Here is a 13,078-nt window from a genome sequence, read left to right as displayed (position 1 = left end):
TATTAATTTTAGTTTTATTAAGTACAAAGAAATATATTGAGAGTATGTTTTTTAATAAAAAATACTATTATTTTATTTAAAAATGAATATTCTGTATTTGATTAATTTTATCAGTTGTAAAGATCTCTTATTTATGTATACCAGTAAAAAAGGTTATATTTGAAGCAAAGAAAAGTTTTATTATTTATTGCAAAAATCTACAATTTATATAAATGAATTTTAATTTCGTTACTCTATCATTTTTGAAATAAGGTATTTTTAATAATAGATTCAAATATAATAATGTTTTTAGTAGTTTATTAGAAAATTTTACAAGTAAAATCTCATTTTTCATTTTCAACCAATGAAATTCATAACAACAATATGCAGAATTACATGTGCAAAAATAAAATCTGCAAATCCTCTCTCTGGACTTATTCCATGAAATTGACTTTTATTCTGGGGATTCACTTGTAACCGTAAGCAAACTGAAATACATGAAAGAAGAAATAATTAAAACATATCCATTAACGATTGTTAACATAATTACTTGTATGATTTAATAGAATAAACTTAATACATTTACTACACTTTATTGAAAAAAAATATCTATATACTAACTTCATATTTATTTTACTAATAATTTATATTGCATATCTTTGTAATATAAGAATTTATAAAACTTATAAAGAGGAATGTAATAAATAAAACAAAAAGAATTACATAGCATATCATGATTTTTTAAATATCGTATTAAGAACTTCATTAATATACAAAATAACTTCTATTACTCACTGAGTCCTATGGGACAAGATATTAATAAAATATAACAAATATTTACATGTTACACACTGTACTCCATTAAACAAAAGATAAAATATACAGTTATGCAGTAAAAATGAATATTCATCATATGCAGAATATAATCAAAGAATGATAAATTAATTTATAATATATTTTAAATAAAATTGCAATTCTTACCTGCTTAGCTAACTACTAATATTAAGATAATTGAAAAAATAATTTAATAATATGCTTTATATGATAACAACTTAAAATTTAACAAATGATATAATGAATGGATTATGATATCGAAACTATACAATTGTTTCTACAATATTTAATAACTTACAATATTTATAACTATAGAAATAATTTATAAAATTAATAGAATTAATATTATTGTTATTAAAAAGTCAATCAAACTAAAAAAGAAAGAAATAATCATTAGTATTGATAACATTACTATATAACATTACTACATAACATTACTACGTAACATTACTACATAAACTTATCCTACATTAAAATTTTAATAAATATAAGTTAAAAATCTGAACATATATATAAATATGATTAGTGATAATACCTCCAAGAACGAAGCAGGAAACGCAGGAAATAAATCCACTGAGAAAACTATTGAAAGGGAACGTACCGACCAGACAACAATATACGAATTGTATGGCACCCGTTAAAAACACATAAAGTAGATAAGCATCTATTATTTTAAGTTTTTTTGGCGTACTTTTCGCGTACTCTTGCCAAAATTTCGCTATAACTGTTAACGCAGTCATGTCGTTCAAAAATCTTTTGACGTTCGGTTTTAGGTTAAATTGTATTTCGACTTCAGTATGCGCACATCATATAGCATGCATGCGTGGCACGTTCCGAAGTTGTGCGCAATATAACTGATAAATACATATACATGGCCGATTCGATAAACAGACCTATCGATTTGAGTAATATTGCGTGCAAAAGAATCGATGATTTAAATTTGAAACATCTAATTATGCTATTCTTATAAACTTCCAAACTTTTTGAAATAAGTAATACTTATTAGTAAGGGTTTTTAATTTATTAACTTAATATTTTTGCAGATATTTGCAGTGAGCTTGTATAATTCAGTGATTGAATATTCCCGCAAACTTTTGATCTTCTTGAGTTTCTAAGGATTTTTGATTTATATTAATTTGCAGTCTAAACTGTTTCCTTTTTGTCTAAAACCGTTCATAAGGTCTATCCTCGTCGTCTAAAAGAAAATATACATTTATCCTTGTCACACACTATCGCTTTCTCAGTCTAGCACCGTTCGTATCGTCTGTTCTTGTCGCGCAATATTGCATCCCTTGCCTACAGACAAACCATGTGTTACTATCTATTCTCGCATACTCCAAGTTGCAGTTCCTTCCATCTTCAGTAGATGATAGCACATAGCTTGTCCATAAACAAGAAAGGTATTAGTTACGACAAAGCTGATGTATGTACTATATTAGACGAAAAGAGAGAGAGAGAGAGAGAGAGAGAGAGATAGTGCGCCGATAGTATGCGGTAAAGATAGGCTGTACAAACAGCATTAGAAAGAGAGGAGGTTTGTGTGCAACAGGGATGAAATGTATAAGTGACATTAGAACAGAGGACCTGTCTATACCAGTATGTGGTGTTATATAGAGGGTTCGTACAGGGATACAATTATCTCGCGAAGATTTCCTCACAGAGGAAGACATCAAGACGAAGACATGCTATGCAACCACCTCTATTTCATTTCCATAAATGAATTCCGGATATCTTCGATACAAAGCTATCTTCCTATTCACATGTGTTACAACTATTACAACAAGCTATTGTTTCCTTATTCTTTATTGTGAAGCAGAAGTCCTGTAAAAAGTACACTTACGGAAATTTTCAAGCTTCTAATTAAGTATCCATTGTTTCTGGGACAATAGATTTAGACATTGTTTTTTAAGTACGAGAATCGTGTCAATTAATCATTTCAATACAAGCGGAAATTTAAAACAATTATGAAAAAGCACTAATTTAATTTGAGATAAATTTATATACAACTTGGAACAAGTGAATCTGTTTATTTAGCAAAGATAGCGTGTCACATGTGTGAAAGATACTTGAGAGACACTTCAATATTCTTTGTACACGATTTGAGGGAAATTTGCCAAATGTATTACGACTGCGTCTACTTTTGTGAGGGCCAGAAGTTGGATTTGGAACGTGAAGTTCGGTAAGGTATACTATGAGGTAAACAAGATAAATAAAAGCACTCAAAGAATAGAACAACCACTAGTCGAATTTTCTTTTGTGCAACACTCCTCCTCTCTGAATATCTCCGATCACGCTGTGTTTCGTTGTTTATTTTTTTGTGCCACAAAAAAAAAAAAAAAAAAAAAAAATAAGATGAAAATTTTAATTTTCAGTGAAGGTACATGTACGGACTGTCGCGTAACTCACGAAAATCAAAGAGAAGGGAAGGAAATAAAAACGAACGACAGGAATTCTTAGGGGAAGGATTTTCGAATCGACGGGTAGATTAAGGAGCATATCCGAGCGAGTGTATTGTAAGAAAGACGGACAAAATAAAGTTAACTTGATTTTATCTTACTCCTATAATCTTACCGATCACTATTCATCACATCACACCAAAAATGTAACAGACGTCACAGTTTTAGATATACAGGGTGATTTCGAAATCGTGATGTAATAATGTATAATTAAGTCTCCCTGCCTTGTTTTCAAAAAAATGTTTAAGGATTTATTTAGTATTCTATTTCAGTATTTTTTCTTTTTAATGTTTCATATCTTTCATATATTTATGTATTTGTATATATGTATATTGTATTATAATTTATATATTGATTTTATTCACGGACAAACTGCTCTATATGATCTGTATCTTATATTGTATCAGCCTTTGGTCTGCTCTGTGATTTAAATATTCCATCTGAAATTAGAGTTAAATATAATTAACTATGGACCTGTTTCCAGAAACACTATTTTTTAAGATATTCAATAACGTTAGTACATTAATACAGTATTAACGCTAGTTAATAGTATTCCATCTGAAATTAGAGTTAAATATAATTAACTATGGACCTGTTTCCAGAAACACTATTTTTTAAGATATTCAATAACGTTAGTACATTAATACAGTATTAACGCTAGTTCTATTTACTATCAAAATATACATACAAATGTACACATATATCTTTTACTGCATTAATATACAGGAAGCTTTGTATCTACTTTTATCAAATTACACTCACCATTCAAGGACCAAAGTATCATAATATTAGCATGGACAAGGTACAAAATATATGAGTTGATGGATCGTGATAGTGAGAGAAAGAAACACTTGAGTATATTTAACAATAAAAATTTATTAATTCATATTGAAGGTGTACACTTAGCGTAGGACTCGTGATTATTAAATTAGCGGTTCGCGATTAGCAATTGCAAGTTCGACTTCTGGTCGATGCGTTTTGATGCGCGATATAAGTTCGGATAATGATTGCCTAAGATGCCGAGGAACTCTGATCAATTATTACGAACTGCCAACTATTGCTTCGGATATGTAACGACTGACGTCCTGTAACGATGATGCCGCGAAGAAAAACTGTGATGAGGTGTGTCTAAGGATGCGATCATCGGATCATCGGATTCGTTAAGGAAAGCCTTGGTTCAGAAAGTGAGAGAAATGGACGTCGTTAATTGGCTAATTTTGTGTTACCTCCCGTAGAAGGTGATAGGTTTAGGGACTGCTAAGAGAAAGACTGTTTGTCCCTTTGGGAACCTTTGCTACATAAATCCTAAGATTTATAGTAGGTCCTTAGGCTAGCTGAAAATATTCCGTGAGGATGTATCGACATCTAGCAATCATCTTATCCGAAGAATAGGGTCTTTGTGTAGCGAGCCACGGGACAGAAACCGTTGGAAAGAGCAATGAACAAATTATATATAAATCGAACAATAATTAACATTAAAATGCGTTCAAAAAACTTAGCACACGGGTTACCGAAAAATGTGACAATATTGACAATCAAAAGAAGATCGAGATAATGAAATAAAGTTTTACTCGATTATTAAATACAACCGAAGGAAATGGACATCTACTAAGGATACACACCCTATCGCTACGAATTTCGACACTAAACTGGCATTCAGCGCCACCGTTTATCCAGCGAATTTCGGTGATGAAGAGTGGAAGAAGGGATACTCGCCGGTAAGCCAAGCGCACACGAATACGAGTCAACAAATTCCTGGAAAGAATATGTTTTCGATAGCAATCGTATTATATTCCAAACGAAGAAATAATATGTTAGATTATGACTAAACAGTGAGATGCGGTGATGCAAAGAAAATAAACATGTACTACTAAACACAGCTATGTACTAAGAATTAAGTAAGGTCTAACTAAAACCCTATTTAATAAAATTTATTTTCTAATTTTATACGTGTATAAATATATATATATATCGGAGATGAAAGGACATCGGGGCCTTTCTTTTGGAATGTTTGGGAAGGTCCCCAATACTTTAGTCTAGACTTTTTATGTGCAGCTGTTAATCTGCTTATGAAGGATAACCTTATACAAGATAGCGCGTTATTTATTATCTTAACTCATGCCCTTGAGGATTCTGCAACACATTGGCTTACGGAAGTAATGGTGGGTGAAGGGATTACCTGGCCAACGTTTAAGGAACTTTTCACTACGCGTTTTGGTGGCAAAGAAACAGCAACCTCGGCGCTAATAAAGATATCCAGGAAACGACCATCGAAGATCGAATCCTCAGGAGCTTACGGTAATCGTGTCCGTTCCCTCCTGAAAATGAGGTGGCAAAATTTACCGACGGAAGAAACAATTAATGCCACCACTCTTTATCTACTGAGTTCACAAAATCAACGCTTTGAACAACTAGCACTCACGGGCGACATCAAGACGGAGGACCAATTTCGAAGTGAAATGAGAGTTTTCTCTTACGAGGAGAGTCCGACGTCTTCGTCAGAAAATCCATCGGAGGGCCCTGGAATTAAACGACGCAGGCCATCAAACCCCCGGACTAGGTGTCGCCACTGTAAGTTCTACGGACATAAAGTGACGGAGTGCCCCAAAAGAATAAAGTTGGAACCGGAGGATGCCATACGAAACCCAGAGAAAAACCGATCAGTCGCATCGTCGAAGGTATTCTGCTTCAAATGCCGTGAGAAGGGACATGTCGTGTCCAATTGTCCACTATTGCCGGAAAGAAAGTATAATTCTAATAACTAATGTCAAGTCGACTCCTGCGTGATGGAGGCTCCAACTGGTGGATTAGGTCATCTGGGTGAGTCGTTTCCATTTCACTCCGATTCTGGAGCCGAGTATTCGCTAATTGGGGGGTCCGTGGCCTTGAGATTTTTTGGCGGGGGAGCAGCTGATGTGGTAGTAATGCGAGGAACTTGTATTGGGCGTGCATCTCAAATTTTGTCCATTGTATTCATGTGTTTACATTTGTAGTGACACTCGACAGCAAAATACCACCACTCGACACTAACTAGTGTCGGACGATGACAACACAGTGGTTAGCATCTTAGGTTACAAACGTTCGGGACCTGGGTTCTCAAATCCCGACGACCGGAGTCCGATTTAGCTTCCGTGGCATCAAAAATGAGAAGAAAAATGCAGCAGTACCCCAGCAGCGACACCGGCGACTCGCAGCGGAACCTGTCTCACTCTACACACGAGCAGTAGCGCACTATACCACAACTATTCCGGCAAGCGGCTACTACAAACAAATAATACCACCTCAGATATTTATAAAGATATAATTTGCAAGCGGATAACGCTTAAATACAGCATCATGTAAATGATACGCACATTATTAAGAGCAACAGCAGTACTGTGTGAGATTCGTACATCACAGCAATCATTTGTATAACTAATTAATTAGCACAAAACTAGTGAACTTTCGAACGTTCGCGGGGAGACGCGATCTCGAAGAAGCACGCCAACGGAAGTCGTGAATTCCCGTTACAATTTGACTAATCGATGCCACGAATCGATCGATCCCTTATTTCTTTTGGGATAATAAGGGTGGTTGAGTGAATATAAGGCTGATATTAACAGGTTATAATATATATTTTAAAGATCCAACAACTTCAATGTGATACAAGGTTACGTATATGAAATGTCAAACTACGAATGAGTACGACCTGAGACTCCTTTCGCGTTGGTGACTGTGATGATGAATCTTCTGTCGATGAACTGTCTTCGACGTGACGAATGTGATGACTTGACTCCTTTTGTTCCTCGTACTATGTTTTAACTCGCACCGGTATTAACTGACTATTCGCTCTTATGTCATTACGGAGGAAAGTTCGGTATGGGTGTGCTCTTTGAACGAAGAACGCGGATTCGTTGTCCACACTTTTCGTCAGGAAAGTGAGGGTAACGATCTGCGATGTCCATTGGTTATAATCCACGTTAATAAATGAAGATAGAAGGAGGAAGTCTCCTACCAACGTGGCTCCTTAGGTTATGATGGTTCCTTAGGTTTATTGAGGGTCTGAATTACGGTGCGTGGGCCTTTGATGGTCAGACTATGAAGGACGGCGCACGGATGGTACGCGATGTAACAACTAGTTTTCAAAATAAATATATTAAAGCGAAAGAAAATCGTTCCATTGCATTTTAGCATAACAATAATGCACTATTCGATCGCTAGTTACCGTATAAGGATCACTTCGAATCACGACATATAATATACTCATAATAAACTCATAATAGAACACCAGAGACGACACATATTGCACGATAGAGATTTGGCGACGGAATGAGTTCTGGCTTCGAGTCTGACGCGATTGACGCGAATTACATTGTTGGAATTTCTTCTCTTTCTCTCTTCTCGGAAATCTCTTCTTTGCTATTTGATACAGTTTATTACATGTTTTTCTCTAGTATCGCATTTCCCCAACTTTTGCAATGTTATTGCATAAAAAGGCCAAATTCTTTATTCTAATAATCATATATCTAATATATGGTACAATTAATATTTATAACAAATGTTTCCATGAAAATTGTTTTCTTGAAAAGAGTATTAAAGCATATAATAGTTCCAAACAGTCAATCATATAAAATATCTTTGAAAATTTGAAAATTAAAGTGAAGCTGAACAAATATGCGCAATATGTTTGTGTTACGCGAATATATTTTATACTAAACTATTTACAGTTTTTGATACGATTTACAAAAGTAAAAATAGTTTAAATAATGCTAAAAAGATATGACACTGAAATCTTAAATTCTATCAGATCTTGTTAAGTCGACAAAATTCAGGTTTCCTATTAAAAATTCTTCTTTTGACTGATGAATTCCTATAAGTATCATTCTCGCTACTGAATGCGATCCTGACGATCTAAAAAATTTAATTTTTCATTTATTTTTAATTCTATTGTATTTCTATATCCAAGATAGAAAATATAAATGCGCGTGTGTGTATCATTCGTTCGACCATAGAGGAAATTTCATCTCGAACAACAGAAGATTATCGATTTATTTCTATAAGTATCGATAGTTCGGAATTATCAATGGACAAATGACCGTATTATATTATTGCGTCGGGGTTATTCGGTGCACGACATGGTTTTTATACACCCTTTATTTATAGATTTTTAGAGATTTTAATATACAACGACATGATCTCATACATCCATACTCCTCGAATGTTGGAAAGCGATTCTGTTTCTAAATATTCGCGGTCGTTAACTTCTCGCTTCCAGAAACATCTTCAGTTTGATTGAAGTTGCGCACAGCAATTTTATACCGGCACAATAACATCATAGGTTAGCGGTTAGGGTTTCTAAAAATTAGTAATTTTGTTCCAATTCTATTAAATAAAAAATTGTTTAAATTCAAATTATCCAAATTAATCGATCATTATAAATAATTATATAATAAGCTACAGAATATTTATATAGAATATTTCTCCATTCCTAGTACTATTCATTTTTAGTACTATATTTAAGTGTTAAAAACATTGCCAAATGTTAATATAGAGGTTAGGGTAAACATGATATAAATGCATGTAATTGAATATAATTTATGTTCACAAAATGACAGACGAAAAAACGCAAACACAGGAGTTTAAATTAGATCCAGATTGTGAATTACGATTTGAAGTTGAAACAAAAAATGAAAAAGTTTCGCTAGAGGTATGTATTATATCTTTCGTGTGCTTTATATTATATTATATTATATTGTTTATTTCCATCGCCTATTTAATTTCATCTCCATCTTTTGTAAATATATCATAACATTATATTAATCTTCTTTTTAGTTAAAGAGTGGATTAGCTGAAGTTTTTGGTACGGAATTAGTGAAAGGCAAAAAATATGAATTTACTGCTGGTGCTAAAGTAGCTGTATTTACTTGGCAAGGTTGTACAGTAGAGTTAGTTGGAAAAACTGACGTTAGTTATGTAGCCAAAGAGACTCCAATGGGTCTTTATTTAAATTGCCATGCTGCAATGGAAAGACTCAGGGAAGCTGCAGAGAAAGAAGACACTAGGGGTCCCATAACAATGGTTGTTGGTCCTTGTGATGTAGGAAAATCAACTCTTTGTAGACTTTTATTAAATTATGCAGTTAGAATGGGTCGTAGGCCAATTTTTGTAGACTTGGATGTTGGTCAAGGTCATATAGCAATACCAGGTACTGTTGGAGCACTATTAGTTGAACGTCCATCGAATGTAGTTGATGGTTTCAGTCAGCAGGCACCATTAGTCTTTCACTTCGGACATAAAACCCCACAAGCTAATGTTGCTCTTTATAATCTTCTTGTAACACGCCTCGCAGAAGTCTGTTCTGATAGACTTCAAGCAAATAAAAAAGCCAGAGTTTCAGGAATAGTAATAAACACTTGTGGTTGGGTAAAAGGAGATGGATATAAATTGTTGACACATGCTGCTCAGGCTTTTGAAGTAGATGCAATTCTGGTATTGGATCAAGAAAGATTGTACAATGAACTTGTTAGAGATATGCCAGACTTTGTTAAAGTTGTATTTCTTCCAAAAAGTGGTGGAGTTGTGGAAAGAAGTCAAACTCAAAGGACAGAAGCCAGAGACCAAGGTGTCAGGGAATATTTCTATGGTTCTAGGACACCGCTTTATCCACACAGTTTTGAAGTGAAATGGAGTGAGGCTAGATTATACAAAATTGGAGCTCCAGTGCTTCCCGCATCATGTATGCCTCTTGGAATGAAGGCAGAAGATAATTTAACAAAATTAGTAGCTGTTACACCTGGACCAAATCTTCTTCATCATCTATTATCTGTTTCATTTGCTGATTCACCAGAAGATGACGTAGTGCAAACTAATGTGGCTGGATTTGTCTGCGTGTAAGAATTATTATAAGTAAAATGCTTTAAATGAAAATAATTTATATGAGCTATATAACTATATAATTTATTTTTGTTTTGTTTATAGAACCAATGTTGATGTTGACAGACAAACATTTACAGTTCTGAGTCCACAGCCAAGACCATTGCCAAATACAGTTTTATTACTTTCAGATATACAATTTATGGATAGTCATTAACTTTTTATATGAAATATTTAACGAGTTTAATAAATTTTCTATTAAAAAATGTTCTGTGTTTCTTATTTCATACAGTAGGAATTAATTTTTAAATGATTATAATAAGATATAATAAAATATAAACCCTGGTTGTATAAAGTAGGTAAATAAACATTTTATAAAATTCATTATACAGGGTGGCTCAACTAAATGGGACCTAAATATCTGTCCCATTAGTGCACAGTCCTATTAGAGTAGTAAGAAACCTGAAAAATATGTATTCAGATAAAACTAACAATGAGATAACAAGAATTGTGAAATCTCTAATGAGTTGGCTGTATGTGCATTAGGCACTTTAGGTTGATGGTGAAACAAACCCAAAAAGATTTGAGTGCATGGCTCTTTATTTTCGAAAAATCAATAAGCTTTTTTTATTCTACTTTATAAATTCCTTTAATATTAATATTAAGTTTTTTTAATGTTAAATTTGTTCAATTTATGTTGACCAATTTTTTATCATTTTTATTTGTTATAGTATTCCTGCATATTCTTACAATTTTACAAATGGAAATTGCAATAAAAACATTAAAAACATAAGAAATTGCTGTACCAAGAACATAACTTTTCGAAGATAGAAAGTCATGCGACCTTTTTGGGACTGTTTTATCATTAATCTAAAGCATTGAATACACATGCAGCCAACGCACCAATTGGCGATTTCTCAGTTTTTGTTATGTCCTGTAAGTTCGATAGATCGATTATTCAAGATGATGTAGTAGTATTTCAAACTTGTAACAATTTTTACTACTTTATAGAACAAAACAAACTTTATAATCAAATTATAATTCAAATTAATTCTTTAATGATTAAAACCGAAGAGAAATGGAAAGCATCCGATCTAATATACCAGATATTTCTCACTTTGAGAAGAAATTTCGCGAAATAATTTATGAACATCAACAAAATACAGTAAACACCATTTTTATACAAATTTATATCTGACATATTTTTAAATCAAAAGAAAAAAATCAATATGTAAAAGGAGTTAAAATAAGATTTGTTGCAATGAATATTTAATAACATTTTTTCAGAAGGAATTGAATAATTTAGAAAAAGAATGTTTATTGCTACGCGAAGAACTTTGTTCGAAAGATCATCTATTACAAAATGAACAAAAAATATCGAACGAATTAAAAATTCGTTTAAAATTGGCATCTGAAACGATTGTTCGATTGGAGGAGGAAAACATGCATAATAAAATTGATTATTCGAATTTGTCAATGAATTATGAAACCTTGCTTAAAGAGAGTGACGTTTTAACAAAAGAAGCTCTATCCTGCCAAACAGAAGCCGCGAAAGTGAAATTAAAAATCACGAGTTTGGAAAATATATTACGGCGGGAAATTTGACAAAAAGAGAAACTAGAGCAAGCATTAATAGAACTAAAGAATGATTATCAGAAAATCACAGCAAATATTGATATGTAAATTTCTATAAAAGTTTTATTGCACTATTATTCTAGAAATCATTCTTAGAAAATTATTGTTATTTATATTTTAAATACTTTTTTTTTTTAAATATTTATTTTCTATAAAAGGAATCTTCTATAAAAGTTTGATAGGAAAAGGTGTGAAATGGGTTTAGCATTTGCTTTACTCTTATCAATTATCTCTGCTTCCTCTTAAAGATTAAGTTATCTTCTTGAAGTTTTGTAAGAGTTATTTACGATACAATATCTTATTTGTTTAAAATATTATATAATTTACAAGTAATTTTAGAGATTTTTAAAGTTCTTTACTTATATTAAATAGTAAAAAATATCATTGAGATTATAATAATATATCATCAATATGTAAATATTTATTTGTATGAAATGAATATTATTTATAAAAACATTATATGCATCAATCATTTATTTATTATTAATTACGATATTAGTTTGAAAATAATTTTTGTTTATTTAAATTAGAAATATTGCCAAGATTGCAAAAGAACAGCAATATTTATTAGAAAGTAGCAAAGCTGCAATTCAATTGAACAGACGATTGCAAACTTTTGGTCTTTGTTCTCATGCAATTAATGAAAGAAACAAAGCAAATATAAGAGAATTACAACATAAACTAACTGCTCTTTCTGTTAATGAATTCAATAAATTACCTAATAATGGTATATTATTACATCCAGAAATGGAAAATTTATGTTTCAAGGTATATAGATTATATTATTCTTTTGCATTATTAGTATCATAAAAAGTTACATAATACTAAAAATGTTTAACTATATCATGTATTGTATTTGTGTTATTAATCTATATTTTTCAGCTGAAAGAAATGTTAACAAACTTCGAAACAAAAATGCAAGATCCTGTACCATTTGAAGAAAAATTGGACAGAATCTTCAACGAGTTGTCCACAAATTTAACATAAATATAACAATAATGACAACAATTCTAATGAATGAAGTTAATCAAGTCGATGATTACCAACATTTATTTCATTTCAGTTTCTCAATACATCTGATAAGTAATAGGTTTACTTCGACTTGATAAAATATTTCAAAATAAAATTACATTGCTTATCGTTATAAAAACATGTTAAAAAATTACTAATAATTTTGTATATACAACACCATTCTTGCATTGAAGCAGTTTGAGATTGTAAGGAAAAAATTAGCCGTTAGTTCGTTGCCATTTTCAATTTGTTCCATTTTGTTAAAAACTAAAACTGGAAGCTTTCCAGCGATCTCTCTATTACAGTGGTTG

The 13,078-nt window shown here is 32.0% G+C and overlaps 3 protein-coding genes across 3 annotated transcripts; 2 read left to right on the top strand and 1 right to left on the bottom strand.

Moving 5' to 3' along the window:
* Positions 1-275: 275 nt before the first annotated feature.
* Dad1 (dolichyl-diphosphooligosaccharide--protein glycosyltransferase subunit) lies at positions 276-1,674 on the bottom strand. The gene is made up of 2 exons (XM_072018536.1): positions 1,349-1,674; positions 276-467 (listed from the first exon to the last, which is right to left on the bottom strand). Exons 1-2 carry the CDS (start codon positions 1,551-1,553, stop codon positions 337-339), a joined length of 336 nt encoding a protein of 111 aa, XP_071874637.1. The 5' UTR covers positions 1,554-1,674; the 3' UTR covers positions 276-336.
* Positions 1,675-8,551: 6,877 nt separating this feature from the next.
* Positions 8,552-10,391, top strand: Cbc (protein CLP1 homolog). The gene is made up of 3 exons (XM_072018256.1): positions 8,552-8,955; positions 9,081-10,138; positions 10,227-10,391. The coding sequence occupies exons 1-3, from the start codon at positions 8,857-8,859 to the stop codon at positions 10,336-10,338; spliced, it is 1,269 nt and encodes a 422-aa protein (XP_071874357.1). The 5' UTR covers positions 8,552-8,856; the 3' UTR covers positions 10,339-10,391.
* An 808-nt stretch (positions 10,392-11,199) lies between these two features.
* Positions 11,200-12,743, top strand: LOC139995015 (uncharacterized). The gene is made up of 5 exons (XM_072018112.1): positions 11,200-11,286; positions 11,373-11,723; positions 11,931-11,944; positions 12,287-12,524; positions 12,639-12,743. The coding sequence occupies exons 1-5, from the start codon at positions 11,200-11,202 to the stop codon at positions 12,741-12,743; spliced, it is 795 nt and encodes a 264-aa protein (XP_071874213.1).
* Positions 12,744-13,078: the final 335 nt, after the last annotated feature.

The sequence above is a fragment of the Bombus fervidus genome, chromosome 15 (assembly GCF_041682495.2).
Source record: "Bombus fervidus isolate BK054 chromosome 15, iyBomFerv1, whole genome shotgun sequence".
In the NCBI taxonomy this organism is placed as follows: domain Eukaryota; kingdom Metazoa; phylum Arthropoda; class Insecta; order Hymenoptera; family Apidae; genus Bombus; species Bombus fervidus.
The sequence above is the reverse complement of the archived record's forward strand: the minus strand, read 5'-3'. Positions and strand labels throughout refer to the sequence as shown.

Excerpts from the sequence above, each read along its gene's own strand:
- Dad1 (XM_072018536.1), bottom strand. The coding sequence starts at position 1,553 with ATGACTGCGTTAACAGTTATAGCGAAATTTTGGCAAGAGTACGCGAAA. Across the intron at positions 468-1,348 it reads TTCCTGCTTCGTTCTTGGAG|TTTGCTTACGGTTACAAGTG; the intron begins GTATTATCACTA and ends CATGTATTTCAG.
- Cbc (XM_072018256.1), top strand. The coding sequence starts at position 8,857 with ATGACAGACGAAAAAACGCAAACACAGGAGTTTAAATTAGATCCAGAT. Across the intron at positions 8,956-9,080 it reads ATGAAAAAGTTTCGCTAGAG|TTAAAGAGTGGATTAGCTGA; the intron begins GTATGTATTATA and ends TCTTCTTTTTAG. Across the intron at positions 10,139-10,226 it reads GTGGCTGGATTTGTCTGCGT|AACCAATGTTGATGTTGACA; the intron begins GTAAGAATTATT and ends TTTTGTTTATAG.
- LOC139995015 (XM_072018112.1), top strand. The coding sequence starts at position 11,200 with ATGGAAAGCATCCGATCTAATATACCAGATATTTCTCACTTTGAGAAG. Across the intron at positions 11,287-11,372 it reads ATGAACATCAACAAAATACA|ATTTGTTGCAATGAATATTT; the intron begins GTAAACACCATT and ends AGTTAAAATAAG. Across the intron at positions 12,525-12,638 it reads TGGAAAATTTATGTTTCAAG|CTGAAAGAAATGTTAACAAA; the intron begins GTATATAGATTA and ends TATATTTTTCAG.